Source organism: Mesocricetus auratus, unplaced genomic scaffold, assembly GCF_017639785.1.
Source record: "Mesocricetus auratus isolate SY011 unplaced genomic scaffold, BCM_Maur_2.0 Super-Scaffold_100021, whole genome shotgun sequence".
In the NCBI taxonomy this organism is placed as follows: Eukaryota; Metazoa; Chordata; class Mammalia; order Rodentia; family Cricetidae; genus Mesocricetus; species Mesocricetus auratus.
Genome location: NW_024429202.1, coordinates 15,713,632 through 15,736,591, shown reverse-complemented (window position 1 = coordinate 15,736,591; position 22,960 = coordinate 15,713,632). Strand labels below are relative to the sequence as shown.

Sequence of the window (22,960 nt, the reverse complement as noted above, 5' to 3'; positions counted from 1 at the left end):
ATGGAATTCTGAATTGCCTATTAACTAGAACAGGGAATTTTCCCTGCCTAAGGTGAGGACAGCACTAATCTGTGAGCATAAACATAGATATTTGGAAGACTATATAGCAACATGTCAGTTAGCAAAACAATAATAGTTGGTTCTAAGTTTACAGCACCAGACATAAAATTCCTTCCAGGAGAGCAGACTTCAAATCCAACCTTAGAGCAGTGGGTTACCCCAGAGCCTTGCACCACTACTATACCAGTAACACATCTTGCCTGGAATGTTAATATTCTATAATGTAGGGTTGGCCATAGGGTACCATTAATGTCCTATTTCTCCAAGTGAACTACATAACACACTCTAGCACTATGACAGCTAGTCAACAGTGAAGACATTTTCATGTCAGTTCCAATTTGAATTCTCTAAATCCTGCTGCCAAAATACATTGTATCTTCAGCAATAGAGTCTTACCAGCTATGCTGAGCAACCAAGAACAATGTCAAAAGCTTATATTGTTTCAGGGACCTCTGAGTGCTCCCTGACCAAAAACTTGGTAAAGATGTATCCCACCCCTGCCACTGATATTTTCATGTAATAACCCAGATCTTCTGGAAAGTCATGTCCACTCATGCAAAGTATCTCTGTTCAGCTCCTATTGTGTTTTTAATTATATATTTTAATTAGCTTACAAAATAGTAGAGTTCCACATGGGTTTTTATTACTTTATTTATTGGGGGTGCCACAGCACCGTGTTAATGTCAAGGATCGCTTGTAGTAGTCAATTCTTCCACCATGTGGGTTCTAGGGATCAAATTTAGGTCATCAAGCTTAGTAGCAAGTGCACTTAACCAATAAGCCATCTTACCAGCCTTGCATTATAAATCTTAGTGATATATTATATAACCTATATTTATGTGCTTGTTTATATAAGGTTGTTCTATAAGCTTCACATTCCATGGGTTGTCTGAATTACTTAGGCAATTAAAAAAAAAGTTCTCAGGCTACATAAACGGGGGAGAACAAAACAAAACAATAAACAATGATGCAATCGTATGGGACATCCATTCTATAAACCAACAGACAACAAACATAATAGAAATGTGAGTAGAAAATGTGAGAAGCACTCTCACACTGAACTCTTAGGGGAGGGTATAGGCCCTGCCCTGGATGAAATGACAGACTATGGACACCCCCAAGGAGGGCCTCACCCTCCCTGTGGAAATGAGGGGATATTGGAGGGATGGGGAGGCATGGGAGGAGGGGAGGGAAACGGAGAGGGACCTGGAACTGACTTGTGAAGCAACCTTGTTTCTAATTTAAATTTAAATTTAAAAATAAATAATAAAAAAGAAAAAAAAAGAAATGTGAGTAGAAATAAACATTACTCCTAACTTTCATAGTATCCTAGGAAATACTGTAAGTGGTACTAATAAGGGGGAAAACAGTGTGTTATCTGTCTGTCATTTGGCTGCTCGTTTTACTGAACTCTGGCTTTCTCTTCTAACCTGAATTACAATGAGAGCATTAAATCCAACCTGCAGTTACTTATTTTGTGACTTCAGACATTTAGAGTATGATTCACTTAAAATTTCTTCAGACTAATAGTGTTCATTTTACATTCTCTAGTTTTCCTATAACATGCTAACTTCATAGCATGCTTTTAGAGGTAATTAGTCTAACAACGGGTTGGCAGTTTATCTTTTAAAAATTCAGTATAGTCATTCCATACTTCATGTCTTCTGAAAAATGGGATCTATACAATTTCTGATTAATAGGTTTCATGACAATAAAGATAAGTTTGTGGGGCAAGGAAAGGACTTAGTACATTGCTGTTCTTGCAGAGAACTCAGACCTAGGTTCCAGCATCCCCTTGGTGGCCCACAACCATCTGTTACTCCAGATCAATGGTTTCTCCTGCCCTCTTCTGGACTTTGTGGGCAACAGGCTCACATGTGGTACACAGACAAGCATGCATGCATGCAAAACATTCACATGTATAAAATAAAAGTAAGTTAGTTAAAAAAAAAACAGCTTCAGAAGTAAATTTGGAGTTTAGAGAGATGGTGTGGCAGTTAGAAGCACATATTGCTTCACAGCGAACTAGGGATAGTCCCAAGCAGGCAAGGAGGGTGGTTTACAACTGCCTGGGTATCAAGATCAAGTTCCTGCTGCCCTATGTGGGCATCTACACTCACATACATGTAACTACACACACACACACACACACACAATTAAAAATTATTTTTAGAAGATACACTCAAAATTATAGAAAATTCCAGGCACGATAATCATTTGTGTTTGCTGTATAGTATGCAGCACTATTTCCAGTGTTCTGAGTACTTTAGTACATAAATAATGGAGTGTGTACTTGGTAATATGCTAGAATACAATAAAATAAAAGCAAAAATATCCATCAGGGTCATAAAAATCGGTGTCTCTTTTAATCACTGTTGGCACAGTCTCTCCAAAAGGTGAAAAACATGGTTTCTGTGTGCATGCAACTGTTTCAATTTGTTTGCTGATTTCAGATGAGGTATTTGTATACTAAAACTCCAACATTGTGGAAATCTACAATTTGGAAAACAAAAAGTTGCTGTGTCTAATATCACCTGGTTGTCTACCACCTACAGCTAATTAATGGTGATAAGCTACGCAAGCTTGCTTATGCTTTCCTAGCTTACACTAACTGATGCATATGCTTTCTAAAATAATGTCACCTCACACATTTGTATGCTTCTGCTCATTTAAAATATGTCTTTGGTGTCTGCATCAACACATTTAGAACCTTCTCAAGAGCATAAACTCAGGGTGCATTTGAGGCCCTCGGGCACCTCCTCACAGACTAGACTCTAGGTCTGACTGGAAAAGCCCTATGGCAAATCCTTGAACTGTCAATCACTGATCCTTTCTCTCCAATCAAAGACCTAAGGAAGAACAGCAGGAGAATCACTCAGACAGGTCCTGTCAGTTTCTACAAAATGGTCCCACCGTCACAAATGAAAAACACTGAATGAAGAAGACACCTTTATACGTCCATTACTCCCGAGGATAATAGAAATGTTCCAAATGCCACACTCTGTACTCATGGAGCAGAGCAAAGCCTACAAGTGTGGAAGCCCAGTCATGCACAACCCACTTGAAGCAAGAAGGAAATTTGACTTGAGGGTATTGAAGATAAGTGAATACTAAAAGCACGCCAACTTTGTCTCTTTGTCTTTGCTACCTCAAAATCCCTTTCCTACTACATATAGATTTACTTCCAGGTGATTAAGTCCTCTTTGCCTTTTCTCTGCCTTTGTTAGCTGCTTTTAGCCTGTTTTGACTACAAACGAGCTGATATTTTTTTAAGCCAAACGCCAATACATGAAGTATCCATATCCATGCAAAGCACATCGTGCATAATTGTATAACGGACTGAAACAGAGGTAGTATTTGATTTGTGCTAAGCTTTCACTTAACTGGAAGACCGGTTAAAAGAGCATATTCAAAGCCCAGAGTATTCAGAATACTGGAGACCTTTGTTAAATAGAGGCGCAGTTGCAGACTCCACAACAGGAGAGAATGGTTGGCACAGGGAGGATGCTATCTTGTTTGGCAAAAAGAATAAGAAGCAAGGACATTTCCTGTCCCATCAACCCCGGGAGCCAGAGGTTGGGGGTTGAGTTGGGAGCTTTTGTTGCAGACTAGGGAATTAATGAAATTGAGGTTATTGTGAAAGAGAGCCTTATAATCCTGCAGCTCCCCCCAAGACACTGAACTGTTTGGATGCCATTGTCCAATTTGATGAAGGTTGTAAGATTCAAAATTGTACAGGTAAAAGCGCAGAGTGGTCAAGGGACCAGAGCCAAAATGACAGGTGGGTCGTGTTCTGGGCCTTTTCACTCTGCTGTAGGCTCCTCACTAAGTGCTGGTAGGTAAGGCTGGGTGTTCCAGCTCTGTTTACTTTGGCCTCAAACTAATGTGCATTAACTTCACACACACACACACACACACACACACACACACACACACACACACACACAAATTCTTTGAGAAATAAAATGCGTTAGTCACGTGACTCATGGCTGTCTCAACCTGTTTCCTTTCAGATACCATTGTTCTTATTGCTTCAATAGCAGTTGTTTCTGCAAAAACTCAGGGTAATATTTTCGCCACGTCCGCACTCAGAAGTCTCCGGTTCCTGCAGATCCTGCGTATGGTGCGCATGGACAGGAGGGGAGGCACCTGGAAGTTGCTGGGCTCGGTGGTTTACGCTCACAGCAAGGTAAAAATGTGCTCTCTACACTTTATAGCAAAACTTCTGAAAACGTTTCATTGGTTTCAACAATGTTTAATAAACTTAACACGGACAGTGACCTCAGACTGTGGCTCAAGCCATTTGGGGCCCTGGTACATAATACATTACTTAAAAAGCGTTCATATACTTCCTAGAAGGAGGAAAATGATTTAATTGTACACAGATTTTATTACCTTTTTCAAAGATCCTTTTTTACCTCTAAAATGTTTTTTTTTTTCCTTTTATACCTAGGAATTGATCACAGCTTGGTACATAGGATTTCTGGTTCTTATTTTTTCCTCTTTCCTTGTCTATCTGGTGGAAAAGGATGCCAATAAAGAGTTTTCTACATACGCAGATGCTCTCTGGTGGGGCACAGTAAGTACAAATATCTGTTCTTAATCTACTCCCTATTATGAAATGTTTCCTCCGAATATAACAAAATGGTTTTCAGCAAATGGTCTCAACGAAAACATTAGCTTCCAAAAGCGATAAGTGTGGAAGTGCATAGTATTTATTTATGAGTGATCTAAGGGGTTTCTGTGCCTTTATGGGCAAACAAAATTACATTTCCACATTATTTATCTTTTACATCTTTGGGATGTTCGGTTATTTCCAAAGAAAAGCGTGTCATTTTTGAAAATAGGAAATGTTAATAGAATCATTTGCTTTATCTTTTTAAACTTAAGTAGACAATTGATTTCCCCCCCCACTCCAGGGGGGAAAAGGTTTTTTTGATTGTCAAAACAATGAATAGGAGAGGTGTGGTGGCACCATGCCTATAATCTCAGCACTCTGGAAGCTGAGGCAGGAGGATCACAAGTTTGAGGTCAGTCTGGGCTACATCATAATATTTTCAAAAAATAACAGAAATAAAAGAATTGAATAGCAGCTGATTCAAATAGAAAAGAATTAAATGCATCAGTCGATCAGGAAGAGAAGGCTGGGAATAGCCTGTGGGAACAAAGACCAAGGATACCTTATTACAAAATTTTCCATTCAAAAAATCCACTTTTCCTTTGCATTGTTACAAAGATTTTTCCAAACCAGGAAGAGTAAAACTTACAACTGTCATAAAAATAGAAAGCAAACACATGCTGTCTATTATATTTAATTCATTATTTAAAATTTATCAATGAAGAAACCAGTAAAGTGTCACAGTCAGATAAAAGCACCCACCAAACCTAGAAAATTGCTAAATGTTGGGATATTGAAACAGAAGAACAAAAGAAGGAAAACATGGCTGCTTTCACAGTGTAGGGAGCAGATTGGTGAACATCCACTAGACATTTATTTACTTGTAGATAAGGCAAAGTTAGTTCGCATTGCTTTGTGTTATCTACAATATACAGAGTTGTAAAATGACTCAAAAAGTCACGAAGATGCAGACTCCAATAGTCTGGAAAAGGTATGCTGTGAATAATGCATTTTCTTTTCAGGTAAAAGTTTTGCCTTCATTGTAAGGAATTTACAAAACAGTCATTTGGAACTTATATTGTAGTAAGAAGTTTACAGTGTACAGCAGTACTTTATATGATATAAAAATTACATTTCTTTTCATTGTATACCTTTAAGAGACTCCAAAAGGGAGTTATATAGAAATATACAAAATGTATAGTAGTGTAAACATGTTTTTATTTCATACTTGAGATTATGATATAATTACATTTCTCATTTTCTTCCTTGCATTTTCTCGCTCCAAACCCTCCCATATATCCCTCCCCACTCTCCTTTGAATCCACGGTTTATTTTTTCACTAATTGTTATTGCATGTGTATATACATATATAGTCCCAAATATTACCTGTTCAGTCCATATAATGTTACATAATTATATGCATGTTTTCAGGGTTGACCATTTGGTAGTAGACAACTGATTGGTGTGCCCTTCCATGGGGAAAAAACACCTCTCTTACTCCTAACTTCCTCCTTTGCCTATAATTCTTTGTGTAAGGTTGAGGCCTTGTGGGCTTTCTGCATCTACTTTGTCATGTTCATTGGTGTTGTCCTTGTTTAGCTCATGTTTGGACAATCATGTTGATAGGACTTTATGGTTATAGCTTCTGATATTACTAGGAGACTTGCTGCAAACTCCCTGATCCCCTAGTTCTTACAGTCTTAGCACTCTCTCTTCTTCAGGGTTCCCTGAACCTGCACAGCGTTTTTTAGATGAATCCATTGGGACTCAGCTCCACAACTCTGCGTTCTGATTGGTAGTGGTTTTCTGTAGTGGTTTCCACCTGCTGCAGAGAAGTTTCCCTAATGAGAGGTGAAGATTACACTTCCTTTTGGGTGTAAGTAAATATAGAATGTTGTTAGGGGTTATGCTGGTTTAATAAGTTAAAAGTTGTAGATTCTCCTACAGTGATCATGGTGTCACTAGCACTGAGAGGTTAGCCAGGTTTCCTGCACAAGGAATGATTTCCCTCTTGTTTAGCAGGACTCAAGGTCAATCTGAGAAGTGTTGGTTGCTACCAAGGTATGCATGCCACTCCTGTTCCCCAAGAGTTATTGTGCCATGCTAGTCTGTATATGTGGCTTGTAAACATCACAGTTGGGTAGGCCTATTGGTTGTCTCCCTCTTTTGGAAGCTTGTGTAGTGATTTCTGGTACCATCAAATGTAGTCATCAGGGAGGGGGCATTCAAGTCAGCTCCAGATCAGGTGTTCCTGAGCCGTTTCTGAAATGCATGGTGTCTTCAGTAATTGGGATGTAACTTCCCTACCCCTGAGAGGTAACCAAGGGCAACAACAGGAGGCTGTATATTTTGGGAGTCTCTTGAACAGTCTTAGCCAGCAACTAAAAAGAGGGCTTTCTCATGCCTGGTATTTAAGTTTTTATGATGTGATCATTGACACCTGGAGGGAGCACCTTTGGCCCAGATGAGAAAAGTTCATTAACGCCCTATATGTATGTTCATACATGAAATTGCATGTGCTACAAGTTTCTTTTAGCTAAAAAGAGTACAGTTCATTGTAGCTTTTTCAGAATCCTTATTGGTATTTTATGCACCTTCTTCTGTATTTGCCTCCCTCCCTGCCTCCTCCCTAAAAGTCCCTCCATTTTCTTATTTCCTCTCTCAGATAGATTGTATCCTCTATTCCCTTTCACCATCCTCTCCTTTTCTTTTGTGTTTGTGCCCCTCCTTCTTGCTAAAGGGCACCCTTTTCCCATTCCTATAAAAATTTTCCACTCCTTTTACCCCACAAAGGAAAATTCACTTATAAATCACCCTTAATGATTCTTGAGTGCTAGCCAGCTGTTTGCTGAACTAAGGACATATCATCATCTTACGCTGTGACTGAAGCACTGGTAGGTTTGTGTTCACCCTGTGAAGCACAGATTGAAGTTAGGATTGTCCACTACTCATCCAAAGCTCATTCATGTAGCCTAGAACTCCTATCGGAGATAATGAAAATTTGTCAGGACTAAATCAAGCAAAACGTGATATATTTCTTGGTTGTATAATGGTGATTAAATAAAAATTAGAGATACATTCAACTAAATTTTAGGCTTTTAAAAATATTATCAGGGCTAGGCAATGGTAGCACATGACCTTAACCCCAGCACTCAGGAGGCAAAGGCAGGTGGATCTCTGTGAGTCCACGGCCAGCCTGGTCTACAGAATGATTTCCAGGACAGCTAAGACTACACAAAGAAATCCTGTCTCGAAAAACAAACAAGTAATATTACCAGAATACATGTCCCCAAGATTATGCTGTTGGTAACAGAGTACTCTATTATATTAATATATTGGTTTTCAGAATTACTAGGTAAAAACACGTGTTACACAATGAGAGAAAAAAATCTTTACCGAGTGCACATCAGTCAGGAAATCAATATCTAAAATACATAAACTATAAAAGTTTAACACCGAAATTCCATCCAGTCCATAAATGAGCTGATTAACTAGATAGACAGTTCTAGTAATACAAAATAGACCACACAAATAGCCAATAGATACTTGAAAAAATATTCAAAACTGAACCATAGAAGAAATTTAAAACTGCTTTGGGATTTTCTCACCTCAGTCAGAATGGCTATCATCAAGGAAACAAATGACAGTAAATGCTAGTGAACATATGGGAAAGAGGAAGACAGATACATTATTGGTGGGAATGTGTACTAAACAGCCACTGTGGATATCATTGTAGAATTTCTTCAGCAAACTAAAAAGTTGGCTACATCATTACCACACACACACACACACACACACACACACACACACACACACACACCACGGAGACAAGCACAATCATGTTTATTGTTGCATTCTTTGTAGTCCCTAAGAAATAAAACCAGACCAGACATGCATGAGTTCTCTAATATGGGGAGTCTAGATACAAATGAGTACATGTGAATGTGTATGTACACATTCATGTGCATCCTTAGCCCCATGAACTTAGATAGAGAAGCATGGATTTCTTTCTTCCACAAAGGAAAATTTAATTGTGACATCTGTAGAAAAGTGAACACAAATGGAGATCATCATAGTCAGTTAAATAAGCCAGGTGTAGAAAAACAAATAGTGCGTGCTTTCTCTAATATGGTAAGTCTAGGTGTGTGTGTGTGTGTGTGTGTGTGTGTGTGTGCGTGCACGCTCGTGCGTGAATGCGTGCATGTGCACGCATGAACACGCATGTTCTCCCTTAGCCCCTGAAAGCAGATAGAGAATCGTGGGAGGTTAGAAAGAAACTGTATGCAAGTGGTGGGTAGAAGAGATGGTAATGGAATACATGTAACATAAGACCAGAAAGGGGGGCTCTTTGTGAAGGAAAATGACCAGAAAAAGTAGCAAACACAGCTGAGGTGCCAAAGGAATTGGGAAGAGGAATAAATAAAAACAAAATAAAATGACATGAATGTATAAGAAGTGCTATATAATAAAAAGAAAATGCCATGATGAAACTCATCACTTCGTATGCTAATTCATAATATTAATTTAAAAAATGACTTTGTTTCCGACTCTTCCTCCCTACAAACTAGAAACACTAGGAATTGTGCAAAGAGAATGATGGAAATCAGAAAGAGACCTGACATTCTTGAAATACCTCTAATGTATAGAGAGTAAATGAAAACATGTTACTCGTGGTGCTATAAAGTATAAACTGAGAAAAATAGGTGGGTTTTCACGTGAGTGAGGGAAGGCAATTTATAACCCAGCCTGTTTGCAGCAATCTGGATTCGGACTTAGTGTTTGCTTCTCTTGGATAATTCAAATATATTTAAATTAATTGGGATACTCAGGGGCACCTTTTTCCCTTTAAGATGCAGTTGTTGGTGAATTAAGCCTGGCAGCTTTTTATCTCTCTTTCCATTATTCTCCTTATTACCAATACAAATTGCTGTATTGTGTGTTAAACCGTGTGTGGGAAACTCTTAATATACTCTGGCTTAGTCACCAGCTAGCTTCTCTCCAGAGCAACACACAAAGCAAGCTTTCAAAGGTCATATCTGTGATTTGCAGGGAGAAGAAGCATCTTTTCAATGATTTCCACTTCAATAAAAACTGTTTTGACTGGTGTTTAACCTGTACTTTACAGGTTTCTGAATGGCCTAATTATGTTTCCATTTTTGTAAAAAAAATCTAGCCTTGATAATCAGAGTAAAAAATAAAAAGATCTTCCAGCATGCCAAGCTTCTAGGAATGAAAATAAGAGCTTGTGACTCTAAATCTGTTTTGTTTATACTGGCTGACTCATTAATGGGGTTGTCTGATGCTTGAAAAAAACATGAAAAGTAAATAAGAGGGCTTATTATTTCTATTCATTACAAAAACAGCATATACTAGATCTTAGTGTTAAATAAATTTAGATTATTGTACCACTTATTATATGTCACCAAAGACTTTTGTGGAAAGTTAATTTAGATCATTTTTAATTGAAATTGTCCATGTTGCCTTAATAACCTCTGTAGCATCTAGATTAAATGGGGAAATGAGACCACCCTAAACAGGAATGTTTCTTAGCTCTAGGCTTTATAAAAAGGAAAATTATCTTTAGTAGGAGTTCAACGTATTAACATAAAATATCAAAATTCCCATCTACAATTACAGTATCCCAGTAAATTCCAAGTCTTAAAAGTAAAGGTCCTTACTTTAAGATAGAAAGTGCTGTCCCCCAACATCAACTTTTTGGGGTACAGGAATGTGATCAGCAGTGGTCAGTGCCAATGTACAGATATGATCCCTGAACACAATTCCATTCTGAGGAAAAAATGATGAGCCAACCTCCCTGTGTGAAATAACAGATACATGGGATCGGGTACCGCAGCAAGTTCACAGACATGGATGGTAGTGGACATTGCTCTTAAGGATGTTAAATAGAAATGTATGCCCAAATAGAAGAACAAAGGAAAACTGTATTCTTCATTGCAGACATGCAGTGTAAGCAGAGAGGGGCATTGGGAATTGGAGGTTGTGATGAAAAGGTTTCTAGGCTCCACGGTGGCAGCTGAGGGGGTAATGGTATGGGCAGTGGAGGAGGGGTGAGCAAACTAACTCAAACTGAGATGCCCCTTGCTCCTGGAATTTAGGGTCTTCCGAAGTCTAACTAGAGCACTATTTTCTTCTTTTTCAGTTGCCTCCAATTTATTCAGAAATGATTTAAGAATAGGATTTCTTAAGTTATTTTCTGTTATTATCTTCCCCCTTCCTGTTATTTTCTTCACCTTTAATTCACTTTAGATTTATTCTGAAATAACTTCAAATCTAGTTTTCCTGAAGAAGGGTTTTTTTTCTAGTAATGACCTGTTCTTGAAGAGTACTTTTTTTTATTTACTTCTTCCCTTATAATGAAGCTAGCGTTATGTTTTTAATGTGTATAATAATGGAGGGAAGGACTATACTATGTAACTGCAGATAGGATAGCATCTAAATACAGATTCCATTTGAGACTATGTCCTTGAAGAGCTTACTTCAGACATACGGAAGAATTTGTATCAGTCAAGGAAAGTCTCAGAATCTGTGCCAATAGTCTTACAGACTTTCACAAATAAGTCATACAGACAGCTTCTATATGCAATCTAGTGTATGGTGTACTCAACGAGTCCCAATCCCATATCTTTGTGAAAGTAAGATACATGTGAAATGAACAAGGGTACCAATGTCCTTGATAATACCAGTCAACCAACAGAGAATCAGCTCTCCTTATTCTGAATTCACCAGCAAAAGTATTTTCTGCATCACTGTACAAAGTATCACGTCCTAAATTAGTACCAGTACATGAAGTTAAGTAAATGATTGGTTTTTACCATCAAAGCATGACCTAAACCTACCAAAGCTTTATTTAGCCTAAGATAATCAATGTAGCAGCTCCTAATGATGCAAGAGCACTCTTGGCTACCAGACACCCACACACCCCAGCCACTCACCCCAAACCCTGTTCTAAGCACCCCTGAGTCTCGCACTCACCTCAACAGCATGTGTTTATGAGGCATACTGCTCTGAAGGCTCTTCAGGAACTCCTTCATTGAGAATTCTGATCCATTAAGAATGTCATCCCATACCTGAGTCTGTACACTTATTTTTTTATGGTATTATTCTATAGGCATTTAGAAGGCCTCCTGTTTCAAAAGGAGGAGAAATACTCTCAAGGGAAATAGGTTATAGATCCAACACTGTGTCTTGCTGAGGCATTAGTATTTGTTTTCTTTCAGGTATATGTGGCTGGACATGAGTGCAGGTATGGGGACCCATGTATGTGTCGAAACGAGAGGAGGGTACCAGGTGTCCTGCTCTACCACTCACCATTTTATGTCATTTACATAGGAGCTCACTAAATCTAGTGCTAGGCTGGTGGTCACTGCAATCCCCCTGTCTCCAACCCCCACAGCAATGGGGATTCAGGTATATATGGCCACACAGATTTTCACATGAGTCCTGGGAGTTTGAACTCAGGTCCTCATGTCATACTTGTGTAGCAGTCTCTCTTATCCACTGAGTCTTCTCTCTAGTCCATGGAGATTGCTGTTAAGCAATCATTTCCTATATGTATAATAGAAACAGTCATATTAACAAAATACAGATTTGCTGTGTGCATAGAATGAGATTAGGACACTGTTTGTCAAGCACAGGGAAAATATCAATCATTACTATTATTATACATTTTACCACAAGATTGAAAAAAGCATTATGAGTGATAATATTCCAAGGAACCTACCACAGAAGAATCCAAATTTTATGACACTAGTGGTGGCACAGGACACTGTGATGTTTGAACCAGAGAAAACCTTTCTGAGTCAATAGTTCAAGTCCCAAAGCAGACTATCAGACTCCAGGACCACACACTCTTTGAAATCAGGTGCTCATGGGAAAACAGGGAAAAAACGGAAAGAAAGAAGGGGAGGAAACTAGAGGGAGAGTAAAGGAGGATACTGTTGATACTGCCAACGGTATTGTTCTTCTTCAAAGACCCCGTTATGAAGAAACTCTGCTGTGCTGCAAAATACCAACAATCTATTCTTAACTTGTTCACATGAATGCATTAGCTGAAAACTAGTATTGATAGCTATGTTTTCTCAGTCATGCTAAGGAATGCTCATTGATTTCTTCCATGAAGGGAAAATTACATTTATATGATGGAATCAATCAACTTGAGAGAGAAACTGTCTAGCCTAATAGGTTTATACTGTTATTATTATTGTTGTTTTTACTTCATTTCATTTTGTTGCTTTTGTAATTGTTTCTTGTTACCCTTTTTGTGTATGGTATGTGTCTGAGGATGCAAGGATGCACAAGCCACATATGTGTGGTGAGAAGACAACTTTCGGGAGTTGGTTCTCTCCATCCACCTTCTTAAGACTGGGTCTGTTTTGTTTCTGCTACTGTGTACTTGAGGCTAGCTGGCTAAGAGCTTCCAGGTGATTCTCCTGTCTCTACCTCCATCATTCCATAGGGATGCTGGACTTACAGACATGGAACATTGCATCTGCCTTTTAAATTTAGCATCTATGGATTAGACTCAAGTCATCAGGTTTACACTGAAAGTGTTGTTACCCACTGAGCCATCTCACTAGTCTGTTGCTTTTCTGAGACAGGTTCTTACTAGGTAGCCCAGGCTAGTGATCTACCTACCTCAACGCCCTAGGTATTAGGATTATAGATGAGTACCACCAGGCTGACTGTCTGGCATTCTGTTCTTTTTTTCCTTAATCAAGAAAATTTCTATTCCTGACAAAGTATTTGATTGCTAAGCATTATAAGGTACCTTCAACTCCCCCTCACACAATTACACCTTTAGGTCAAAGTTTTCAGACCACAGACTTTCACAAATGTGTGTTCTTAGTTGCATGACTGCAACTTGGTGTGTGCAACACACAGCAAGAACTTATCTGGGATGTTCTCATCCACTTAAGCCACTTGCAGTAAAATTTAGCTGAAGAGATGACCCAAACAACCAAGGATTTGAGGCCTGCCAAAAGACAGGCAATGGGAGGAAATGATCCCTGTGCCCTCTGCCGGTGGTCTACCTGCTACTCCACAGGCAGACCTCTGCTGCCTTCCAGGTCAGATTGTGAGGTGTGGAGACAGGCAGAACCTTCTTGACTCAGAAAGTGCCTTTCAGTCTAAAAGAGCATGGAAAGAAATACCAGAGAGTTTTTATCAAAATTTTTTACTTAGTGCTTTATTCGGGTTTTCGTTTATTTGCTTGATTGGTTTTATTTTTCTTATTCTTTGTTTTTCAAGACAGGATCTTGCTACTTAGCCCACTCAGGCCTTGAACTCACAGCCATACCCCTACCTCAGTCTCCCAATGGCTAGGGCTACTGGTATATGCCTCTTTGCCCAGAAATTCATCAGTTTCTTTGAATAAACTTAAAATTTGATGATCTCTAAGTGTTAGAAATACACTATTTTAAAGTCAATGAGTAAGAATTGTAGTAAGACATTTTTCTCTGATATTTTATTCCACTTAACATGTTAACAGCATGTCTTTTGTAAATTCTGAAACTAGGTCAAAATGGAATTGGGCTCCATATAATGATCCAAAAGTTCATACCTCCTAATCTGCATCTTATATACCTGCAAAAATTAATACTCACAATTGTATGTAAGAAAACAAGGTCGTATTCTGCTTACTTACCTAGTTATATAACTATCCATTTAGGAATCTGAATGGATGATCTCATAACTTACCTTCTCTCCACTGACTGGATGAGAGGGGCCAACACTCACATCTCCCACGAGCATATTAACAGAGACCTATAACACTCCAAGCATATCCTTAAGGCCCACAGAACTCAGTTCTTGACATTGTTTGAAGGCTTGTCAAGAATCAGTGTTACCTCTCAGTGTTCTTGTATTTGGAACTATTGTGGCATGGTTAATTTCATTTTATTGGACAGGCTGATGATCATAGTCTGTGATGAAACACCATGACCAAAGCAATTTAGGAAGTAAAGCATTTATTTGGCTTGCATGTCCACATCATGTCACATGCATCTTCTTCATATGAAGAAAGGTCAGGAGCACAAGCAGGGCAGAAACCTCGAAGCAGGAACAGATGCACAGGCCATTCAGGAGTGCTAGTTATTGACTTTCTCAGACTGCTTTCTTTCTTTTTTTTTTTTTTTGATTGTGTGTTTTTTTTCTCTAGATTTTTTTTAACTTAGAAGCAATCTTATTTTACATATCAATCACATTTCCCTCTCCCTTCTATCCTCCCAAGCCCCCCACCAACCCACCATCCCAACCCCTTTCTGTTCCCCAAGGAGGATGAGGCCTTCCATGGGGGATCATCAAAGCTCAGACTGCTTTCTTATAGAACCCAGGACCACCAGCCCTGGGGTGCCACCAACCTACAATAGGCTTGACCCTCCCCCACCAATAGGTAATTAAGCAAATGCTCTATAGTTTTGTCTACAGCCCAGTCTTATAGAGGTATTTTCTCAAATAAGGCTCCCTCCCCTCTGATGACTCTAGTTTGAAACAATCAAGTTGATGCAAAACTAGCCAGCACACTGATAATACGTGGCACAGACAGATAGACGGTTTATGAAAATGGGATAGAATGTTTTATAGAAGCTTAAAACCAAGTGTGAACACACAACTCTGTTGAAGGGGAAAGCCTACATATCTAGGGACTCTATATTCAGATAAATCTATGAAACTTGAGTTCATGCTACACATACAAATAAATAAGCAAATAAATAAGATAAGCATAACTTGGTGGGGGATAAGTGGTTTAGAGCACTTTTTCTTGCAGAGAGCCTGGGTTTAATTTTCAGCACCTCTGTAGTTATTCAAAACCTTCTGTAACCAGTTCAAGCAAATCTGATATCTTCTGGCCTCTGTGCACAGAAGGCACAGATGTGGTACACATACATTCATTCATACATGCAAGCAAAATACTTACATATATAAAGTAAACAAATCTTTTAAAAAACGTAACTTATAAAAACATCAAAAATTGATGTATTATGGGTGGGGTTTATGCAAATAAAAATATGAACCAGAATCCTAATTCTTCACAAAGAATGTTAGGGAATGAATATACCTGTTCATGTTTTCAGGAGCAACAAAATATTTGGTAATTATATATATATGTATATATATAATTTAGTTTTGTGATAATGTGCTATAAACAAAGTTCTAAACAGACAACTAGCTATCATAGAAGTTTTGATTACAGAGCCTTCTCTGGAGCTTAGGAGATAACGTAGACACAAAGCATCCTCCTATATGTGAGAGGCCTTGGATTTGTTCCCCAGTTAGGAGAGAAAAGAAGGCTTCTCTGTATATTATCATGCAATGATATAATATCAGAAAATGATCTCACCTACAAAGAATAATAGGACTCGCTTGAAAGATTTTTCATTGATTATGCTGCACTACACTTCAACTCATTCCTTTAAAATATATTTGCTATGCAAAGCAAAACTCTAATACACTGTGATTCACTTTGAACATTGTGAAATTCTTTCACTCGGGAATTATCCAAAATGTCTTAGTACACGAAGAACCTATTAGCCAACTACACTTTAGTTCTCTGCATCATCCTGAATCCACCCAGTAACCCCCATCATCCCCACCCACCAAGCCTGTATGCAACTATGAAGCATCCTCGTGACTCACCCAAGACGAACAGAGGCATTGGATCTGATTCCAGCTCAATTACCACTGCTCTGAATCCTTGAATCCTAGTGTCCTGAACTCATAAAGAGCTGACAGGGAATTACACAACTCAGGGATTGGCAAGGTATCTGCAGAAGAGGAATTATGTTATTAATTTGAGGTTGGATTCCTGTTCTAAAGAGACTGGCATTTAAAAGAGGTGCCTCATTTATTGTTTCTGTCATAGAAGTATTCCACTATTAGATTTAGCTTTTTCCAAATCAGTGCTTCTTAAAACTTCAAGAATTCCAAATCAGTATGTTAATTGGATGCTTTAATTAATAGTCGCCATCTGCCCTTATCACCAAGAGTTGTTGAGATAATCTGCATGATGGTGGTTGTAATATGGAAAAGATATGGCATGTAAAACAAGTCATCTTACCATACCAAATAACCAGAATACTGCTAGGATCTTAGAGATCTATGAAGTCTTTTTCAGAAAGCAAATCAGCTGCCCAATCACCTAATTCAACTCTGAAGTCCAATGGCAACTTCCTTACAGCCCCTAACAATCCTCTGCATATTCTCTAAAACAAACTGTTGCTCTAGGCTTCCCCCAAATGCTGTGAGAGCTGTTGTCTGTGGGGTCCTGCAGGGGCTTTCTTTTCCATGACTCTGAACCTACATAAAATGAATCATCACTGGGCCCAGCCAAAATGTTTTATGGTTTAGCACAGGCCTAGGATGCTAAGTGTCAAGAGAGTTTCTGTCTCTTGGCTCCCGTGGAAATAGTGACCTGGCTACCATTAGCACAATGGCCAAGTATACTAGTTACAGTTCACTTGTCTGCGACTGAACAACTTAAAAGGAGAAAACGTTTGAGTCGTGGTTTTAGAACTTTCATCCCACGGTCATTTAACCCAATAGTCTTGAAGAAAACATCATGGTCGTCTGAGCATGTGGCAGAGAAAACCTGCTCATCTCATAGCCAACCCAGAAGCATAGCATGAGCCCAGAAGCAGAGAAAGAGAAAGTCACTGCTTTCAACTTTTTCCCCCCCCTTTTTTTTTTGGTCCCAAAGAATGGTGCCACCCACGCTCTGGTTGGCTCTTTCCCTTCAGGTGAACTTTACAAATCAGTCTCATGGATAGACCCAGTGGTGTGCTTTACACAGTCTCCTAGGTGATTCTAAGCCTGGTCTGGTCAAGTTGACAATGGAGATTAATTGTCACACATAGAATGACTGTGATATTCCAACACTTAGAGGACAGCCTCACTTGAACATCCAAGAATCCACTGAACACTGATGCAGGGCTATATAGTGTTAGTTTTAGAGAATGTATCAATCCCTGTCTTAGAATATTGGTAGCTACATCAGCCAGACAAGTTATTGTGAATTCCTAGAGAAAACTCATCTTTTGATTGTAAATGTGCACCTTCAAAACTTCATAGTTTTATTTCCTTTCTTTATTGTAATGTATTGTGCAAAAGGATGTATTCCATTGGGTTATTTTCATAAATGCATATAATGTTATTTGAGCATATTTGTACCCTATTTATTCCCTCTGCCACCCATCTACTTTATTTTTCCTATGACTAAAGCTTGAAATGTTCTTTTAGAAGGTTATTATTAATAGATTATTGCAAATAGGTTGAAATATTTGGCAGAAAAACAATGGTTGATTAAAATACAATAAAATTAAAAATTTTTGAGTTTGTCATTATCAAGAAACACATTTGATATATATATATATATATATATATATATATATATATATATATATATATCACTGTCCAAAGCACCCCCCCAACTCAGGCCTCTGGCTCTCCTCACCACTTTCCAATTCCTTCTTCAGGGTGATTAAAGGTATTGTCAAAGCCTTCCCAATACCCTTCGCCATTCATACTGTGCCTACATTGTCTCCCACAGAAGGGCAGTTTGTTCACCCTGCCAAGGCTAACTCCTGCAAAAGTGTCCTTGATTCCATTTCTTCTGCCTCCTCAGATGTCCTACCCCATCATAAAGCCCTCTTCCAATTTACCCTTCCTAAGACATGTACAAGTCCATCATAGGAAGCCTCTCCTCAAGTCAGGGGTTTACAGGAATTCTTATTCTGTATTTTCAATAATGTCTTCCCAATAATCTTGGAAGGATCCAATATTTTCTTTGTCTTTTTCAAGACAGAGTTTCTCTGTGTAACAGTCCTGGCTGTCTTGGAACTCACTGTGTAGACCAGGTTGGCCTCAAACTCATTGAGATCCACCTGCCTCTGCCTCCCAAGTGCTGGGATTAAAGACATACACCACCTCCACCTGGATGGATTCAATTATTTTCTAAATACTGAGCTCTCCATTATTGGAAGCAAGCATCATGCTAGATGTTAGGAAGACAATAAAAGACACGTTGTATTTACTCCTTCTTATAAAGAAATAGGGGTCCTTCCCCAAAGCAAGCTACAGAACTTCCTGTAAATACTAGCAAATTACTACAACTTATTACAAGTGTTATCATAAAACTAGGCATACAGGCAGTCTTGGTGGGTCTCTATAATGCTGTCATTTGGGACACAGAGATGAAAAGATTGAAAATTTGAAGATAGCTAGATAATGATGGAACAAGACCCTGTTGCAGAAGGGAAGGAAAAAGAAAATAAATCAAGAAGGATACAATGAAGGATGAGAGGGAGGCAGGGAAAGAGGGAGGGAGGGAGGGCGGGAGGCAGGGAGGGAGGGAGGCAGGGAGGGAGGGAGGGAGGTAAAAAGGAGAGAACCTAAAAGACAGTAAGGAGCCCTGGGAAGATTAAATAATTGTTTTCACTGGTAGGACAGCATGTGTAAAAAGGCTACATGATTTGCCTGGGTCAAAAACTATTCTTGCTTGTTTGAGGGACTGGAATGCCATGATTAAAACACACCATGCAAATGTGAAAGCAGTATGTCCTCTGCAGGGACCAATCATGTGACCAAGGTCAGAAGCCAGAACCTTTTCCAAATTCAGAGAAGCACTGAAATATTTTATTAGAAGAGAGTAAGAATATGTTGTTAGGCACATGGAGAAAGAACTAGAGGAAAAGAGAATGAAAAGCAAACAGAGCAAGTAGAAACTAGTAGAGCAGCCTGGCCTGATAAGGTACCAGTGATGACAGAAGATTGGGGTGAATATGTAGTGTCTTACACGGAATCAGCAGGATTGGCTGGTTGGTCCAGGAAAGGGAGAAATAAGGAGGATGAGTCTAAGGCTACTGATGTAAGCCAAAAGGTTCCTGATTACAATGGGAGGGGATGTACCAGGGGTTTCACAGGGACACTGCAGAAGAGGGTGTGGAAGGATTCTAAGAGCCAGAGGAACAAGGAATTTCCTGTGAGATTGTGTAACCTAGGAGAGTCTGAAGCTCCGCCAATAATGTCTTAACAACATGACTGCCTACACATGAGCTGAAGGAGGACAGCACATGTAAAAAGGCATGCCCAAGTGGTAGCAGGTAGGTCATGAGGCCTTAACCCTGCAGTAAGAACCACAGACTACTAAGGAATGCTGAGGACAGGAGAAGCTGTCTTTCCCAGGAAAGAGCACATCAGCTGGTTATCCAGTACTAAATGGTCATCCCTAGAAATACGCATAAAAAGAAGTGAGCAGGTTGTACTTATATATGTAGGAGAGAGAGAGACAGAGAGAGAGGGAGAGAGAGAGAAAGTGTGTGTGTGTGCATGTGTGTCTGTGTACATATAAATATGTATGTAGCAACAATTAATGAAAAGGAGACTATGAATTTGAAAGAGAATAAGGAGAAGTTTATGGGAGAGTTTGGAGAGACAAAATGGAAGGGGAAGGGATGTGATTATAATCTCAAAAATAAAATAATTTCAAAAAGGAAAAAATCATGTGGTATTTGTCTTTTCATGCCCAACTTATTTCGGATCACCATATTATATGCAGAAATATTGTTGGAGTGGTGGTTCAATGGTGCGGGGAATTTACTGCTCTTCCAGAGGACCCAAATTCAGTGTCTAGCACCCACATCAGGTGACTCGCAACCACCCACCACTCCAGGCTGGAATGGAAGCACATGCTCTGAACTCTGTTGACACTATACTCACTAGTGTGTGTCCAAACACATGCATACACAACTAATTGAAATAAAATCCTTTTTGATTATTGAAAAAAATAGTAGTGCCTGGGAAGCCAATGACACAGTTCAGCAATAAAAAGAACTTGCTGCCAAGCCTGACAATATGATCTTGACTCCAGGGACCCACGTAGTAGAAGGAGAAAAACTTCAGCCAGTCATCCTTACAAGTGGTGGCACCCGCCTACCCATGTGTGCATGCACATTTAAAAATAAATATTTTTTAAACTAAATTTTTAAAAAAGATAGTATAGGAAGTCCTTTACAGGGTAGAAAAATAAACAAAAGACATTCAGATCAGAAAGGAAGAAATAAAAGGTTTATTGTTTGCTGGTGACACAATTTTATGACCGAGAAACTACAGGTCCTACATACACCTATATATGAACACTCACATACTCATAGGCAAACACACCTGTACGCACACCCACACATTCTTATGACTGAGAAAGTACAGATCTCACACACACACATACACACACGTGTATACACACACCTGTATATGAACACCCATGCATGTACAGGCACACACATCTGTAAACACACCCACACAACATAAACTTGTAATTCAGTCTGAAAATGGTGGCAACACAGAGACAGGCTGAACTCTGTAGGTATGAAGTCACAATGAGTTCCAGGATAGCCAGAGCTGCATAGAAAGGCCCTGTCTCAGAAGAAGGAAGGAAGGACGGAGAGAAAGAGAAAAGCAGAAAGATAAAAGAAAGAAAGAGAGAGAGAGAAGAAAGAAGAAAGTAAGAAGGAAAGAAGGAAAGAAAAAAGAGAGAGAGAGAGAGAGAGAGAGAAGGAAGAGAGAGAGAGGAGAGAGGAGAGAGCGGGGGACTAAGAAGCTAAGACAATGTTATTTACAATAGCTGCCAGAGATAAATTTAACCAAAAAGCAGCATAGGGACATATACACTGAAAATTCTAAGCATTAATGAACTGACAGTAAGAAGTCACTGCTCTTTTTCAAACCCACCATACTTCAGACTGGCTAAAGAACTTACACTTTCAAAGCCCACCGTTTCTTTTCACTACATGATTCCCTTCCCTGGAGATCACCTTCATTATGTCTACCCGTTAGCCAGAAGGATAGGTGCATCCTTCAAAGTCTTCGATATGGTAGCAATCCCAGGTAAGCATCCTCATTGTCCTCACTGTTACCAGTCAAACCCCTTCAAGCCCCTCAGCAGGTTGCTTGCCCTCATTAGAATCCCTGTACACCTCTATTTCTTGTTTTAGTTGTTTGTGTAGGCCATGCCTCCCTGACTATGTCATAATTATCTCAGGAAAAGAACTATATACCTTTCATTTGTGTTGCACTACAAGTCATAAAACACATCTCGAATATACGAGGCTGTAAGAAAATGCCAGCGGTGAACCGTGTTAATTAGAATAAATCACTGTTTGGGGTGCTAACTTGTAAATCCAGAGTGATTTCTTCCATGTTAGTGATGGTGATCTTCTTACCCAAATAATTCCCCCTTTGAGTATACACAGACAATCTGAAGACTATATTAAAAGGGAGGGCCAAATATGCAAGTGATTCCTTCCCTTAAGTGAAGAGAAGCTCGCTATGCGTCATGGAAAATGAAAGCACTGTAATAGAATGTGCCAACAAGACTTCTGGAGTCATGATTTAGTGGAAATACTGTTTTGCCTCCTGTTCCTAGGCCCTAACTTCCTTCTCAAGTACTTAAGCTGGTTATGTTCTATTGACTTTGTTTCCAGATTACACTGACAACCATTGGCTATGGAGACAAAACGCCCCTAACTTGGCTGGGAAGATTGCTCTCTGCAGGCTTCGCACTCCTTGGCATTTCTTTCTTTGCACTTCCTGCTGTGAGTATCTTTGCAACAAGAAAGCAGCTTCCGTTGGGTCCTTAAGTCTTACTGGAGTGAGCTCTCACACATCAGTGTTCTGAGGAATGACTCTCTTGTTCACTGTCTGGTACTATTGTGCAAATAAAATGTTGACTTTTCTAAATGCATCCAGGAAGATAAATATGGACCTGAGTCTTCATACTGGCTACATCTGTATAAACAAATGATCCAGAGTATTTCAGTCAACCTGCCACTAATACATTTTAAGTGTTTACTGCAATTTGGCTTCTAATGTACACAAATGAAAGAAAGGTGTGCACACGAGTTTGCTCCCCTTCCCAAACACTTGAATGAAAAGCATCTGACCTTAAGTGTTATAAATGTGCCAGATGATTTATTCCTGTGTCTCAGCTATTGATTTTTTTCCTTAATGAGCAGTTTCTGCATTTTGTCAGAATGAAAACCACATTTATCTCCCTCCGAGTGTCTGATTAGTTTTTCTTCAACGGACGAAGCTGAACTTTCTGGTAATTTTAGCCTCTTGTTTCTTTAGAGGCAGTTAGACATGGCATTGCAATTTACCTCCTCTCTCTGGATATCATTTTTGCCTACTCCGTCTAAGTGGGGTATTAGGGAGCTGAAAGAGCCCAGCCTCAGCAGATGTGCCTAAAGAAAACAGCCCCATCCTTGCTCCAAG

The 22,960-nt window shown here is 39.2% G+C and overlaps 1 protein-coding gene across 4 annotated transcripts in view; it reads left to right on the top strand.

The window, feature by feature from the left end:
- The window catches only part of Kcnq5 (potassium voltage-gated channel subfamily Q member 5), a 500,328-nt gene that overhangs the window by 387,757 nt on the left and 89,611 nt on the right, over nt 1-22,960 (top strand). For 3 of the 4 annotated variants that reach the window (XM_021228536.2, XM_005072274.4, XM_040729299.1), the window contains exons 4-6: nt 4,074-4,249; nt 4,514-4,639; nt 22,171-22,281. In XM_021228536.2, the coding sequence (XP_021084195.1) occupies nt 4,074-4,249; nt 4,514-4,639; nt 22,171-22,281 (413 nt within the window). The remainder of the gene's footprint in view (nt 1-4,073; nt 4,250-4,513; nt 4,640-22,170; nt 22,282-22,960) is intronic. The other variant, XM_040729298.1, reaches the window with a different exon arrangement.